This window comes from Rhea americana, unplaced genomic scaffold (assembly GCF_003343005.1).
Source record: "Rhea americana isolate MKP2758 unplaced genomic scaffold, rheAme1 scaffold_61, whole genome shotgun sequence".
In the NCBI taxonomy this organism is placed as follows: domain Eukaryota; kingdom Metazoa; phylum Chordata; class Aves; order Rheiformes; family Rheidae; genus Rhea; species Rhea americana.
Window position 1 is genome coordinate 3,470,226 of NW_028186768.1, and position 13,763 is coordinate 3,483,988.

A 13,763-nucleotide genomic window follows, 5' to 3' on the forward strand; every position below is an offset into this window, starting at 1 on the left:
CAGCTATACTTCCAAATCTCCCTGCAGCCGGAGAGCATCCACATGCAAGCAGAAACACTTAATTCCATTCTGATCATTCACTTTGGTTAATTAAAYTGTGGGATAWAAATCAAAAAAGAGCCTCCAATGATTTTTCCCTTTCAYTCTCAGGCCTCTTTACGTCCGATGCAAAAATTATGATGGCCTGGGGTTTGSCTCCTTSTCCAAACCCAGTCAAATCCCTGCCRCTTAGGTTAAGCCCAACACAGAGTATATCACKGCACACACAAYGCTCCTCATGCTCCTGCCATCCTGCAGGTCCTGCAGTACCTGTGTAACTGAGTTTGCTGCCTTCTATATGCAGACTGATCTGGTACAACTAGCCACTTCTAAAGCAGTTTCAGCTGGTCGTTTCTATGCCATACCTGTCAGACTGCCSAGGCATCCTTCCTGCAGCAGTACCATCCCTGGCCAACATCCTTCAAAGCCCCTGGCTGCTTGTTTCACCAGGGATCTAATCTTATTAATATTCTTACACTTCACTTGCTAATCCCATTAGCATCCCAGAATTTAGAGAAAAGTAGATTCTTCCTCCAAGGAAAGAATTTGTTCTGCAGATTCAATCTCTGTATTTTGTCTTCCTGAAGCATGGTAAATCCTTTATAAGGGGAAATATGCACCAAATGCAACAAAAAAAAGCCCAACACCTTTATGACCGTAACTATCTATACGACTAAGGACACAAAGCCTTGGCTGTGCTAAATAGCACAAGCAAGCCTTTGAAGTCTCTCAGAGACTGAATAATTTAGCAAAGGCCCATGTCAGGCCCCCAACATGGCACTCCCCTGAGAGCCTGAAAGAGGATGTCAGCGAGGCAGCAGCAAGAGAACAGAAATCCTGCCGTGAGGACCTTCCCACAGCCCCGCAGGCCAGCTGTGGTCTGGCTGCCTCAAAGCAACCAGGCTTGGTGTCACCTGCAGCTTTGCTTCAGGAGAAGAACAAAGGCAAGCGCAGCAGGGCTGGCCTATTCAGGGCAGGGCATGGGGGCAAGGGGAGGAGGTGGGGGGGAGACAAGAGCCAGTGCTCTAGCCTGGGTGCATGTTACTAAGTTAGAAATAGAGGTGAAAAGCAAAATAAAGTTTGTCCCAGGAAAGAAAAATATGAAAAACAATAAATCCAGGGACAAACATCCAGAGTCAATATATCATTACAGAGAGATGTAAGGAGGCAGCAAGGCCAGGAGAGGTCTAGGGATGATGAGACACCAGGAATTAACAGAGGAGTCTGCAGAACCTCAAAAGTGCAAGACAAACCAGGGAATGTCTGGCTGCCTGCTCAAGAAGTGTCCTGGACCAAGGCAGAGGAGCTGCAAACCCAGTGCCACRTGGCTCAGGTGTGTCCATAGCTAGCACCTTGCGCCCAGAGGGTTGTAAACAAAATGAAAGAAGATGAGCAAGGATTAAAGAGCAGTCTTATTATTATTATTTCTTTTACCATAGCATCAGATATCTTCTTCGTAAGTCCTCAAAACACTTCAAGATGAACCAAATTACGATTACCCTCATTCACAGACAAAAAGTTGAAGTCTAGAGAAACTTGCAGGCAAGCTGAAAATAATTTGGTGCCCCTGACCACCTGATCTGTAAATGTGAACAGTGGAGTATTGGCAGATACCACTGGTTTTAAATACCTCTAAAAATTAGATCCAACTCAGTACTGAGCATAGGCAAAATGTATCGATTATAAAGCCCATCTGGCACAAGAAGAAGGTGACAATTTGAGGGAGGTGGAAGAAATCTCATCCCATGGGCGCAAAGAGATCACTCAGGAAAGTGCTGGAATGAGGTGCGACTAAGCAAGTGACTCACCTGAAGAAACATCAGTAAGAATTTCTTCATGGTGGTCAGACTTGGTTCCTCTAAGACGGTACCTTTCTCTCCCAGATTACTGCCAATAAAGATGCTTTGCTGAGAGCTCTGAGGTTTGAACATTGCTGTTAAACAACAAGAGGATGGAGATTCCTAGTGCTGAAGATGACAGAACTCTGTTCCTCATCTGCCCCAGGTTGTCCCATCAGCTGCTTAGAATCCCTAATGTGCCTGGAGTTATCCATTTCCTTCCACTTCAGCTACATCCGGCCAGGATCACAGTGGGCCTAGTCTGAGGGTTGCCAGATTGGCCCCAGAGATGGAACTTCTTGGAGGACAGACCCAGCTGGCTGAGCTGCTCAACCTGTCCTAATAGTCAGCACTTAGGAACAAGGTTTGGCTCAATCAATCCTGCACAGCTAGAGGTGCTTCTGTTTCCTCCTCATTTCTCTAAAGAGTGTGTGGGGAGGGAATAGTTCTTCTCTACCAGCTGATAAGTACCACTGTGAGATTGATCTCTCAGCATCAAGCCAGGCTTTACAGCCACTTTCATCACTTGAGAATAGCAGAAGAATGATTCAAATGCAAGGCAGATACGGAGTATATCATGCATTTCTAGAAAGAGAGGAGAGGGACAGTGCAAAGATGAAGCTTTCAAYGCATCTTCCTTTTCTTCACCTTCAACTTTTGCTGGTTTCACTTTGATTCCACCTGATCTAATTTGAAATGCTGCAAGTGCTGCAGCTGGGTCAACCCCGACTGAAGGAAGCTGTGATAGAGAGAAAAAAATAAAAAAAGCTCCATTTATCTCGTAGTGTCAATTGCTACTATCAACCCACTTCAAGTTCTGGGTGAACTTCTGGCTCTGTCTATCAGGCCTTCATCCCAGAGAAGCAGCAGCATCCCCAGAAGGTTAAAGTTAAGTGTCCTATGTGTCATAGGCTCTAACTTCTCTACCTTCCTGAGAATCTGCTGTGGAAAGGTAGTCCATCTCTCCTGTACTAGCTCAAAACACACAAAAAAAGCACAGGGTCTACATTTTCTAGGACATTTAACTTGGTGAGAGGAAGCTTACATGGAAAGTCTTTGTTCTATGACCACTTTTTTAAGAAGCACATATGCTTTCTCCCAGGTTTCTTGTTTGCAGCAATAGCTTTGTTAAACAGGATGGTGAGAAAGGAATAGAGGGAGAGAAAATACTTATTTTACCCTATCTCCCCCCCCCTTTTTTTTTTCTGAATACAATCTGGAGAAAGACTAAAAATAAAGAGAACAGAATCTCCTATCTTTTCATGATACAGCTCTTCTGTTGCAAATAATTAGCAGCAGCCAAAGTGAGACCACAGCAGGTAACAGTGAACTTGGAACAAATCTGGAGGSAAAATGAATGATTGTCTCTGTAATGAGGGAGAAGGAGGACAGAATGCTTTGCCATTATGACAAATTAATCATTCTGATTATTCTCCAGCCTCTGCACATCTTCAGGGCTGAAGTTTTATGATCTCAATCTGGCAAAAATCCTCAGGATGTGAAAACATGTCATGATACTCAGCAGAGCAAATCACTGAGACAGCCAGTTCAATGAGGCCTAAATGATGTTGTGTTCTTCCTCCCAGTGAGCCGCTCTAAGAGCACAGAAGTCTCGTGATCCAAGATACAATAGTCAGAAATGGAAACGGAAATCCCCCAGGGAGACCGCAGCACAAGTCAGGAAGAGCGTTTAATGGGACTCTTTAGAGAACATTATCCCGAAGTGGTACCTAAAACAAGGTACAGCAGTGGAGACTTAAGGTGCCTTTTAGCATGAACCATGAAAGCTGCATTAGGTCTCCAAGAAAACCATCCCGAAAATTGACTGAAATAAGCCAAAGMCAGTGCATCGGTGCCAACACGATTCCAGTGGGGATGCCGCGGTTCTGTTTCATGGGTGTAACCTCTCCAAACAAAGGAGTCTCTTATTTGTCCGCAAGGTGAGGGCACTGTCCATAGCTCTACCCCTTGCCAGGCTCCTGTTGTAATGAAGATGCCAGATCCATTGTAGCACAGTGTCCTCCTACAGCTCTTACACCAGGCACTCTCCCTCAATAAGATGCTGGTCTTGCACATCTCAGGCTGGCCACCCTTGTGCATCTCTGCACTTTGTTTTTGCAGCCAAATGAGATCTTCCTCAGGGAAGATCACTGCTCTTTATTGGCTGAGCTGGAAATACCTCAGGCTTCACCATAAATATTTGAGGACATGACAAGCAGCATTTTTCACACGCGAGAGATACAGACTTTCAGTACTCAAATGTATCATCCACAGTGTGCTGCCCTCTCTGACCAGGCCTCCTTCTTTCCTCCCCAGCCTCACTGCTCCCCACCGCTGGGTGAAACAGTGCCAAAAGGCACTTAGCCTTGAAATAAGTTAAATCATCTTCCTCATAGCATCGTAGCATCCCATGATAACATTTATCCTCTTTGTATTGTGTAATCCAAAGCATCAGAACAGTCACAAATGCACTGTACAGAACCATTGAGCTCATTACCAGACAAAATTAATACCCAGTTCAACATCTCAGTAGAAAATTCCATAAACTCATCAGCCCACAGAATAAAGATGTTAGGTGGGCTGAGAGAGGGCTGAGGGCTAACAGGGGAATAGCAGGATGAGAACAGTAGCTCTAAGACCCCTGCTAATGGAGGGATCGTAGGAAGCTAGAAGATAGAGCTTTGAGGGAGATGGGTGGCAGGCCCTTGATGACAACAGCTGCCAGGGCAGGATGGCAGAGGGCTGCAGCCTGCTAGCACGACAACAGTACAAAAGGCTAGAAATGAATGTGTGATGGTCAGAAATTTTGCATTTGTAGTTAGTGGGAGGAGGGCTCCTCTCTTCACTGGAAACTGCAGAACCATGTGCAGAGTTCAATAAAAACATTTTACCATGATCAGGGTTTGAGAATAGCATCATCTGTGCCTGCTTGTGACGTACAGCCTTGCAAGCTGGAAATTGCTACCATTTTTACCAGAGACCTGCCCTTAGTGTGGAGGGCAGCAGGTATAGCAGAGTATCCACTTCAGCCCACAACTTCGGTAAAGGAGAACTCAACATTCATATTTGCACCATCAGAAAAAAGCACGTTCCCAAGAACGCCACACCCCATGGCCTAAGACTGTTGGGGAAATCTGAATATTCATCCCAGTGCTACAACAAGAGCTGAGCACAGCCGACAACCTGGCTCACGGTGCTTGCATCCRAGAAGGGGAAAGGAACAGAAGGCAGAGAAAGATGTTCCAGGAGAGTATTTAAACATTAACTGATTACAAGAGCACTGGCAGTGCTTTGATCAGCATGCATAAGGAAGACACACTGTACAGCAGGCAGAGTCTCATTTAATCTGAATTACAGAGCCAACACGCTTTTAATTACATCTTCAGCCACATATGCAGAGGATACTGCATTATCAACTGTGATCCAAGATTTTGGGTTATTTTATACCAAGATTTTACCAACACTCAAAGATTTACACATCTCCCTGCTAGATTCCCATTTCTGCTTTTATTACCATTCCAAGGAAAAGCGAGGGAGGGGAAAAGCTGTTTGCTCTTTGTTTTAAGGTAGGTATCTTCTCTTCTCTAACACTTGCAGTGCAAATGCTGCCATATTTTGCTAGTGGGTGAGACTTGAGAATCTAACCAGTTCAATCTATTTACACTGTTCAAACAGGTAAGTCTGGAGCTAAACCCACCTTTATAARGTATCTGCGCACTGTTGGCATGTGTTCAAAAATAACCACAGAAGGGTATAATCTAGTGTCAATAACCTTTGTTGTCATTTCAGATTATTTGCATTGCCATAACCTGTGATAAYGTCCTCTTTACCTGTTTCAGAAACCTACACCTTCCGTGTCGCCAGAAAAAGAAGACAACTACGAGGGAGGGAAATGGTTCAAAACTAACCGCAATGAAAAATACACAGGTAAAAGCCTTTGCTGTGGCTTTCTATGGTGTGCCCAGTGACATGCTGAAGCTTAACCCCTAATGTCCATGATGTGTATGGTAAAGTACTGGAAAATAAAACACAGCTTGCCCTCCAGGGCTTTTATGAAGGAGGACAATACTGAAGATAGTGCACAAGCCTAGGAAACTAGTGATCTGATTTCTGCTTTGCAACTGTTTTATCATAGGGGTTAAACTCCCCTTTCTACCCCACTGTTCCTTCTCCAAGGTGGGAACGGAAAAGARGGCAGAGCACTGTATCATCCCCAGGACAAAATGAGAATAATATTAAAGGCTGTGAGTTGCTCAGATAATGAGAATAAGAAGCAGTTGAGTGATTTCTGAGTTAGCTYTGTTTGTGGGGTCTTTATAGACCTAATCCTAAATCAACTTTGTTTTATAGAAACAAGAAGATGCGATATATTTGAGGATCTCCATTGGAGAAGCAGCTGGCTAACACTGTTACTGTAAGGCAGACTGCATCAAGTTATTGGGTGAAAATCTACCAYATAGTAGTCTCTGTGTGTTTACAGTTGACTTCTCTGTGGTTCTCTTTTTAGGATCAGAACTTAAATGCATAGAGATAAGTGCAAAGAATTGTGTTTATAACCTCCAGCAGAAATTTGTTTTTTTCAAAGTGCTGCGCTGGGGCTTTTGGCTGAGGACATAATGGCAAAAATCTCTGCCTTCAGAGGTTCAGGTTCAGGGCTGGTGTCTTTCCATCACCGGGCCATTTCAGATATATTCACATTCTTTCAACTCCACTATGCCTGCAAGCCTATCAAGAGCCTGCTGAACAATGTGGTCAATGTCTGTGCTATGATGTTTATTTTCTTCTCTCCCCGGGAATTATTCCTGCCAAGGACATCAAACCACTATGCAAAATGGAATTTAAAAGCTTCCCTCTGTGGAGAAGATGTAATTATCCTTACCATTAACAAAGGGAAACTTAATGCACAGAGCTGCATTTTTTTATACAATATATGCACTTTTATTTTCTTTGTATCTTGCCCCAAGCAACAAGAGACTTTCAGGAGAGCCAAACTGAGGTCTCCGTCTTTTATTTGTCACTGAACACCCTTGAACCCAGCACAAAGGAACAGGAGCCTACAGGCTTCTCAGGTTTATTTTAATTCACAAGTATCATTCCAGCCAACACGGACTGACCACACTGGAACAAGGTAGATGAACTACACAACGAACCACCTGGTTTTAGTTAGATGGTAAGCTGGAAAAGTATAGCCACAAAGCTGTTCTTTGCAAAGCCTCTGCTATGACGAGTTAATCTGATGAATGGCTTTGATTCAACATTATTGAGTATGACCATTATGGCTGGACTGAAGGACCAGCAAAGCGTACCAGACGGCCTGCTCSCAGACCCTCCTTCGCCTCAGCATGTCTCCCACCGCTCTCAGCTGCACTGCTGCCTCCTTTCTCTTCCCCTCACATGTGCTTTGAGAATGAGAGGCCTCAACAAAATAATAAAACTAGGCATGAATCTGTTCTTYGGAAAACATTTTTCTTACTCTGATAATTTAAATAGAAAGAGCAAATGGTGAACACTAAMGGGATTTTAGCACTCAGCAGCATTAACTCTTTTTTCTCTTCCTCAGCTGCCAAGAGCCAGAAGTGAATCTAGATTTTTATACATATATTTGGACGGGCTAGGAAAAAATTGGGTATGAAATACGCCAAGATCGAAGAGCTTGTAGACCACTAAGATGACTCAGGTTGATAAATCTAAATCAAATTTCTGCAAATGCTGGGGACATTCCAGTAAGGCATCAAACTTAGCAGCTCTGTCTCTACAATGGCCCAAACCCAAAACTCATGCACAAGGACTACTGAATCCTTGGCTGACCCTAGGGATTTGGACATCAAGAGACCAGTGTGTCCCCAAAATCCAGACATTGGCTTAAACTGATAGAGGTTTTCCAAAGAAAAAAAAACCAAACAAACAAAAGAAATATTTTGTCTTTTGAGCTTCACATTTTCTTCACATTTCCCCATGCTGTGCAATTAGATCAAATGCATTGTGAAGACTTTAATGTCCAGCTCCAGCAATCCAGTTCTTACACTGACATCAGTGGGTCCCCAATGGATTTCAAGGGATGGCAGCATTACCAGCTTATCCAGTGTTCCATGGCTCTATAATCCTATAGAAATACCTCATAGCAAGAAAAGGAAAGKGTAGCAGATGTGTGAAGGGGAAAGTGTACAGCGTGATGCATCACTCCATTTTCTGTTCTTCACAGTACTAAAACTAATACATCTTCCCTTTTTGTATCCACATGGAAACAAACAAGTCATTAGTGCCTTACCCTGATAAGACGCCCAGCACCAAGTTGAGCATGAAGAAAGAGCCAATGATGATGAGAGGGATGAAGTAAAGCCAGTTCCATGTATTTCCTGCAGCATCATTAGTCTGGAAACAAAGAGACGGGGAGAGAGAAAAGCAAATATTAATCAGCTTCAGAGACAACATGCCATACAGAATACACAGGGCAGAGGCCATAGGAGATTCCCCTCAGATTTCCATCCTCAGTTCACCACTGATAACTTAGCTGTTTTATGTTCTTCAGCTGAAACGCAGGCAAAAGAATTGAGGAAGCAARATGAACATCCCACTGTCCACATCACAGTTTGCCAGCAGCTCCAACAAAAATTTCAGCTCTAATTCCACAGATCCAGACTGACCCTGTTGGGGGGCCCAAAACATGTTTTTAAATGACCTTCTTCTGTGCAGAAGCAGGCCTTCTACACCAGTCTCCAYTCTCCTCACCTCAAATCTGAGTTAACATGAGCTGAGCATCATCGTTGTATTTACATTTGAATTAAGACACAACAAGAGGAGGGAACCACAGGCTTCCGTTAATCTGTGCTGCAATTAAGGCAGCGTGTGGCGCAGTGCCCAAAATCTGTATAAGCACACAGAACAGAAGACAAGAAGTCCACAAGAAAAGGAGGCATCTTGAGAGYAATTGCAATTTCACATCTGCTTACTCAGCACTTTGGAACTGTGTCATCAAAACCTGCATCCCAGACTGAGTAAGCAACAGTAGACATTAAGGGGAGGGAAGGCTGTTTTAGTTTATGACAAGGTTTCTGCATTCATCAACCAACAAGGGAGCTCTTTAAGGAACTGCTGAAAAGTAAAATGCCACATGGCCATTACTGAAGCCACGTGCCTAGAAAAATGCAAATTCTTCTCTTGTGAGTGAAGAATGCAGCAATCTGGGAATGGGCTGATGCAGAGCATGAGAGAGGCAAAGAGCAAAATAAAACAGAAGACCCAAAGGTACTCTCCTCCTCCTACCAGGCATGAAGAGTAACACAATTCTCTCATCACAAACTCAGCGCTCACCTGCCTGCCCACTACAGAGATCCTCAGAGACTGCAGAGGAACACTCATAAACACCAGCTTCAACAAAATACATTAATTCTTACTGATATTAATGCCTTTCATTTATTATTTGTGGTGCTTTTTAATCACTGTTCCCAACCATATTTGGAAGCGAGACTTTGCTTGCAGAAGTATTCCAGGAAAAGGGCCTTAAATGCAGCCATGAATATTTTAGTCATGTGTGCTCCTTATGCCATCTTGAAATGTCTCTGCATAAGTAGACATCACCCAGTAAACAGGCATGAACGATGTCCAATGAGGGTGACTGAAGTCAGAGCATTTCTTACAGGTGCTTACGCTACTGATGGAAGTAAATACCTTCTGAGGCATTTTAAATATGGTGCATATCTGCATAAATTCCTCCTCAAGAAGCAGACTCTGGATCAAATGAGTGGCAAACATTTCTCCAAATAGCTAACATATTCAGAAACATCTATGTCAGTTGATCAGTGACTCACCCAAGAACTAACTAATCCAGCCACAAGCCAACACTGCTAAAGGTAAAACCAGTGTGAGACAGGCAAATGAACTGGAAGAGAGAACAGACAGGGGAAACGAGCTCAGAAAGAGAAAAAAACGGTCCAGTTCATTCTCTCATCACTGAATTTTTAATGCCTTTTCCAAAACCTGTTGTCTCTCCCCAGCAGCATTTCTTCTTTCACTGTTTTGTCTCTCTATTCCTCTCTTTCTGCTTTTAGCTGTTTCTTTTTCCTATCCTCCTGCTTCACTTCTACACAGAGGTGTTCTGAGCTCACAAGCACACTTATGCTCAGCGCCTCTTCCTTGACACACACAGAAAAAGGACCTAATATGGCCCCAGCCTGCTCTCTTGGGATTAAGCTGCAAAATCCGTATTTTCATATTTAGAGGCTGTTATTCAATCCTCATTGCATTGACCAAGATGGTAGCCCTCGTACCACCAGCTGAAGTCGACACTTCCCATCCAGCAAGGCTGGGAACTGACATCAACCTAACGGCGRGGAGGGGAGGCTAGAAAACCAACAAGGAAGAGGAAGGGAACAGATGGGAGAGGGGAAATCATATAAACATGCAAGGAGAGTATGGTAGGTTCTACACTGCCAAATGATTGTTAATCATTTACTTATTCATTTGAAGCCCAAATTTGGCGACAGATCCATGGTTCCATTCCACAATCAGAGTCTTTAAAATGAAATATGCTGAAATACAACTAATTAGCCAGCCTCTTCTGAATATTTGCTAGGCTGCCTTCTGCTTAGGGCAAGGCCAGGCCTTGCCCTGTTTGTTCCATCTCCCGCACAGGCATCCAGGACAAGCTGGAGGGCAAAACACTAGGCAAAAGGGTCAGTAGAAAACTTCTGAGAATGCAGAACCTCCATGAACATGGAGCATCTTTCCCAGTGCTCCCAGACTTGAACCCAAACACAGCTTATGGCACCAGCTCTGCCATGGTGAGATGTTGTAATGAATCAAAGCCGTGAGCTGCCAGGAAAACCAACCTCTTCACCTTCAGGAAAAGCCCACAGAGGCCTGCAGCCACCTCTGGCTATGCTGAGCAGAGGAAGGCAGCTCTCTATGYGCAGAACAACTGGGGCTTGGGCTGTAGCCCTGCTCCAGGCTTGCTCATTAAGCAGGGCAAGGCAAMAGATCAGTTTTTACATTCTAGCTAAAACACCTCATTGGTTTAATCCCTGGCTTGCTGTCAGGGCTACTTGACCCTAACCACAAGTCTAACTTGATATGGAAGAAGTAGAAATAAAATACTGGTAATAATGTGCCAGAATTACATCAAAATACAGGCAGACTCTCTCACTGCTTAGGAAAAACTGCTGCACTCCCTCATTAGTAACAGGAGCAGGACCTGTCACAAGCACCACCTGAATAATGCCCACATCAAGCAGAAGTCTTGGTTGAGGAGTGCCCCAGGCACAGAGGGTGAACAGCTCACATCAGTTAAACTTGTCAACATACCACACTCAGAGAAGAGGTGCTATACTGTAGGAAACTGAGGCACGGAAAGCCCAAGAGACACTTTTCAGGTCACAGAGGAAGTGGAAAACCAGAGAACTATCTCATGCATCAAAAGCCCACACAACAGTCTGAATCCTGGAGTGCTCTTGCCAACAAGCCCTGCTGTGTGGCCTCCTCTGCATCTCTCTGTTCATCTCCAGGCTACTTCCATCCTCCGTCCTTGAGCACTGATTAAGATGCATCAACAATACCTACTCAAATGTGGTGTCTCCTTTTCCCATCCCTCAGCTTTTTTGCCAAAACATATAACCCACCCCACAGAAGCRTCCCCATGGGACTCTGCTTCATCATTCACCTTGAAGCCTGATGCCTCTGCAAAGTAGGAGTGCCTGGGTCACCAAGGACAGCTGGAGACCAAGACACAACCTTTACATATTAGCTCTCTGCACAGCTGGTTTTAAGTTCCCTTCTCCCTTTTATGCAGCACCTTGCACACTGACAGCATCCTCAAGCAGTGAGCCCAGTGCCCTCTCCCTGTGGAGACAGGTAGGTGAATACTGTCATCTCTAACAAATGCAGAGGCTAAAAATCTGCTGTCTTGTGGGGAGATTAAAGCCCTGAGCTCCAAATAAAACCAAAAAGAACTGAGTGTACTCCAACAGGCATGAGATATTTCCCACAGTCAAACTTTCAGTGACCTGTCCAGTACAAGAGACAAGGCTGGTGTGAATCCTTAGACTTTCCTGTCTCTCAGGCCCAGAGAGCTGCCAGGCACTCACTTCATTGTGTTAATAAGATGGCAGCTCTGTCTAATTATAAATTCATTTAAAGRTATGTTTTGGAACAATTAGCTTGAAAGCCATGTATTCCTGTTTGCAATGTRCTAGAGACCAAAATTGCTTTTATACTACACTTTATGTTCCTTTCTGCAGCCCTCACCCTGGAGGGCATTTGTGGACACAGYCCACGTATCTTGGAGCACGCAGAGCATCAGAGCCCTTGTGCCTTGCTGCCCTGAGAAGAGTTTGTCATGTCACTAGAGCACCTCAGTCCTGCAAGACCAGAAACAACCGTACTCCGGCCAGACCAGTTCTGCCACCATGAAGTGGGATTCCTTCTCCAGCCAGCACAGGTCAGCAAAGCCCTGCCTGCTCAGTCTTCTCCCTCCTACGCCATGCACATTGCAGCAGTGTACCACCACCTCTCCAAGGACCCCGCCTACTTTCAGTTCTGCGCTCCCCACGGCTGGGGCATCACCAGGAGAGCTTCACAAACCATCAGCCTCACAGCCGAGTCCCTCTTCCTGCTKACTTCAAACAGTGCTGATCAAAGGGAGCACCCGCTCGTTTGGTGGGGAAAGGAGCACGTAAACACTCCGCAGCACTTCGTCAGCAAGGCTCTCACCAGTGGTAGAGAGTTAGTGGGAAAAATACGACAGCCGCTGCAGAAGAGGATCCACCAGACCCCAAGAAAGGGAAGCCCGTGTGGCTTCTACAAGGCTTGCTTAATCATGGTTTGCATTAGTAATGCCTGACACGCACAAAGTTAACTTTGGTTTACACACAGCCTTGYGAACAGGCAAATTACTGGCTCTGTTCAATGGGGTGACAAATCTGAGGTCTGGTGAGATTTGGAGGTTGCAAATTAGAACAAGTAAAGCAAAGAATAATCCCTGCAATCCTCCCCCCTCCTTTCCCACTGAGCAGACAGCACACCTGCCCACACATTCCACATTCCTCCAGTCTTCTGCAACAGAACATAAATCTGCATTTTGCATAGCAAGAGAGGTGGGGGATTCCCAAATACCTAGATGTGTTCCATCTACCCATGAACCAAACACTAAGACCATGCCTCAGAMGTACCTCAGACCTGAGCGATCTCTAATGCGAAGCTGACGGTTCCTTCCAGCAAGTGCAAACAAAAAACCTGCCACCATTTTGCGCCACCCACAACCCCATTCAACGCATGCCGGGGACCAAGCAAGCCAGGTAGTGATAGCACATGTTTAAATAACCTATTCAAATAATCTATTCAACATTGCCTAATCTGATTAAATCCTCTTGGGAAAGACAAAAACAGCAGAACAACAAATACCTTCACTGTAGGAAAATGCTGGGTAGGATAGGCAGAGATTCAGAACACCCCATTCAAAGACTGTCACCCTGGTGAATGTAAACAATACAGAAAACAGCTGAATAAAACCTTGCATTTCAGCTGGTTTCTGAGTTTCTGGTCAAAATACAATCATTATTCTTGCCCTCCTCCCAAAATCTGCTCCATCTCCATTGACAGCTGAGGGAGAGAACTTTGAGCCCAAGAGAGCTCAGGGATGCCCACACACCAGGCTGCACCACTGTTACTCTGTCACAACAGACCTTCAGGTGAGCACACTGATTTTAGTGTAAGCAGCTTATCCCATCCGGCCTGCAATCAGCTCCCGATCAATAYAGACTATACAGACTTCGACTTGCATGGGTTAGGATGTTAGTATAGGCTAGCTGGTCTCCACAGCAGATCTCTGCTGCACCTGTGCCCCATTGGGCTAATCATCACGATACAAACGGGCTCCTGCTCACAGTCTGCTCT

The 13,763-nt window shown here is 44.8% G+C and overlaps 1 protein-coding gene across 4 annotated transcripts in view; it reads right to left on the reverse strand.

Moving 5' to 3' along the window:
- CACNA1B (calcium voltage-gated channel subunit alpha1 B) overlaps positions 1–13,763 on the reverse strand; it is a 306,930-nt gene that overhangs the window by 156,097 nt on the left and 137,070 nt on the right. For all 4 annotated transcript variants that reach the window (XM_085320126.1, XM_085320125.1, XM_085320123.1 and 1 more), the window contains exon 7: positions 8,146–8,249. In XM_085320126.1, coding sequence (XP_085176252.1) covers positions 8,146–8,249 — 104 coding nt within the window. The remainder of the gene's footprint in view (positions 1–8,145; positions 8,250–13,763) is intronic.